This window comes from Cariama cristata, unplaced genomic scaffold (assembly GCF_000690535.1).
Source record: "Cariama cristata isolate BGI_N322 unplaced genomic scaffold, ASM69053v1 scaffold25862, whole genome shotgun sequence".
NCBI classification, from domain to species: domain Eukaryota; kingdom Metazoa; phylum Chordata; class Aves; order Cariamiformes; family Cariamidae; genus Cariama; species Cariama cristata.
The window spans coordinates 10,913-12,955 of NW_009602506.1; the positions used below are offsets into that span (position 1 = coordinate 10,913).

General features: G+C 56.8%; 1 protein-coding gene across 1 annotated transcript; it reads left to right on the forward strand.

Annotated features, from left to right (window-relative positions):
• Positions 1-995: 995 nt before the first annotated feature.
• On the forward strand, positions 996-1,614 carry HS3ST6 (heparan sulfate (glucosamine) 3-O-sulfotransferase 6; the record flags this gene model as incomplete). Its single annotated transcript, XM_009694790.1, has 1 exon — positions 996-1,614. A coding segment is annotated over one exon (619 nt), but the record flags the coding sequence as incomplete, so codon positions are not given.
• Between the last annotated feature and the right edge of the window lie 429 nt (positions 1,615-2,043).

The following is a 2,043-nucleotide window of genomic DNA, read 5'->3' on the forward strand; positions in this document are numbered from 1 at the left end:
TAATTTCTCCGGCAATTAATGCCTCATTAAAGTGCAGAAGGGAACAATCAGGGCAGTGAATTTTACACAGCACAATGGCTGGGCCCTGAGAGGTTTTCTGCCTCTTTTTTGTAAAAGGAAACAGTCTTTTTCTGGCCTTAACTGCTTGCTGTCTGGAGGCATGCAGCCCCTGGCTCTCCTCATAGGGTGACATGCCTGGGTAATTTCTCCGGCAATTAATGCCTCATTAAAGTGCAGAAGGGAACAATCAGGGCAGTGAATTTTACACAGCACAATGGCTGGGCCCTGAGAGGTTTTCTGCCTCTTTTTTGTAAAAGGAAACAGTCTTTTTCTGGCCTTAACTGCTTGCTGTCTGGAGGCAGAGGAGGTGGGAGCCTTGGTGGGCATCTCCATCCCCAGCCACCGCGTGGGCTTAGCCCCTGTGGGTGCACACCTCCGTGATGAGATTTTCCTCTTTGCAGCCCTACATGGTGCGTCGGCACCTCCAGGACCTGTCATCGGTCTGGAGGCTGGGATGAAAACCAGCCCTGTCTCAAAAGGCGTGTGTCCAGATGCCAGTCCTCACCACTGAAACTCACTGAGGTGGAGGAAGAGGGGGCAGGAGGGATTTCCAGGGTGGGGAAGGGGTCGTGGGGGACCTCCGAGGGGGACCGACAGCCTGGATGGTGCTGCTGGTGGGGCAGAGTGACAGGGAGTCCCTTCCCGGGGACAGACCCTGGCAGGGATGAAGGGGAGGCTGAGATGAGGTGAGCAGAAAGGAGAGCCCCAGGCACGGGGGCTCCTAGGAAGGCTTTTGAAGCCAAGGAGGTGACTGGTGTGGTGGGACAAGGCAGTGTCACTGGCTGGCAGGAGGCGAAGGAGAGAGGAGGTCACAGTTGGGGAGCCCCTGGGAATTTCTGGCTGGGTTTTAGGGCTTCTACCTGCTCGTCCCTATCGCGGCATCAGGTCAGAGCAGCTGTGCCTTGAGCTCTGACCATGCCCCGTTCTCTTCCCAGGAGCCTGATGCCGCGGACGCTGGAGGGGCAGATCACAATGGAGAAGACCCCCAGCTACTTCGTCACCAAGGAGGCTCCCCGCCGCATCTACAACATGTCTCGGGACACAAAGCTGATCGTGGTGGTGCGCAACCCCGTCACCCGTGCCATCTCGGACTACACACAAACGCTCTCCAAAAACCCCGCCATCCCCAGCTTCCAGGCCCTGGCCTTCAAAAACGTCAGCACAGGACTGATCGACACGAGCTGGAGCGCGGTGAGGATCGGGATCTACGCCAAGCACCTGGACAACTGGCTGCAGTACTTCCCCCTCTCCAAATTCCTCTTCGTCAGTGGGGAGAGGCTCGTCAGTGACCCAGCCGGGGAGATGGGCCGTGTCCAGGACTTTCTGGGTCTCAAGAGGGTGGTGACGGACAAACATTTCTATTTTAATGAGACCAAGGGCTTTCCCTGCCTGAAGAAGCCGGAGGGCGGCAGCAAGCCCCGCTGCCTAGGGAAATCCAAGGGGCGGCCGCACCCCAAAATCGACGTGCAGGTGGTCCAGCGCCTGCGGGAGTTTTACAGACCTTTCAACATGAAGTTTTATCAGATGACAGGGCAGGACTTTGGGTGGGACTGAGCCATCCACAAGGCATGCTGCCGTGCTGGGACCCGGTCTGCCCAGCAGTGTGTGGAGCCAGGACCGCGGTCCAGGGATGCTCGTGGCTGCCGTGGTCCAGGGATGCCCGTGGCTGCCCCACCAGCAACTTCCTCCCTTTGTTCTAATTTATATCGGACCTTTTCTGGCAAGAGACGGACCCTTCTGGAGTAGAAAGAAATATTTAAGAAATAAAAACACGGATGACCCCTCTCCCCTCCCTGACCAGATTAAATATTCTTCCATATAAATCTTGCTAATCTGTATTAACCCTGGCCATTCTGGGTGGTGAGTGGGAGCGTGTGAGGGCGTGGATGGGTGTGTGTGCGTGCGTGGGGACGACGGCTCTGCCACCCACAATAAAAGCTTTGGAAACCAGTCGGCCTCTGGGGCGTGCGGCCAGTGGGTTTT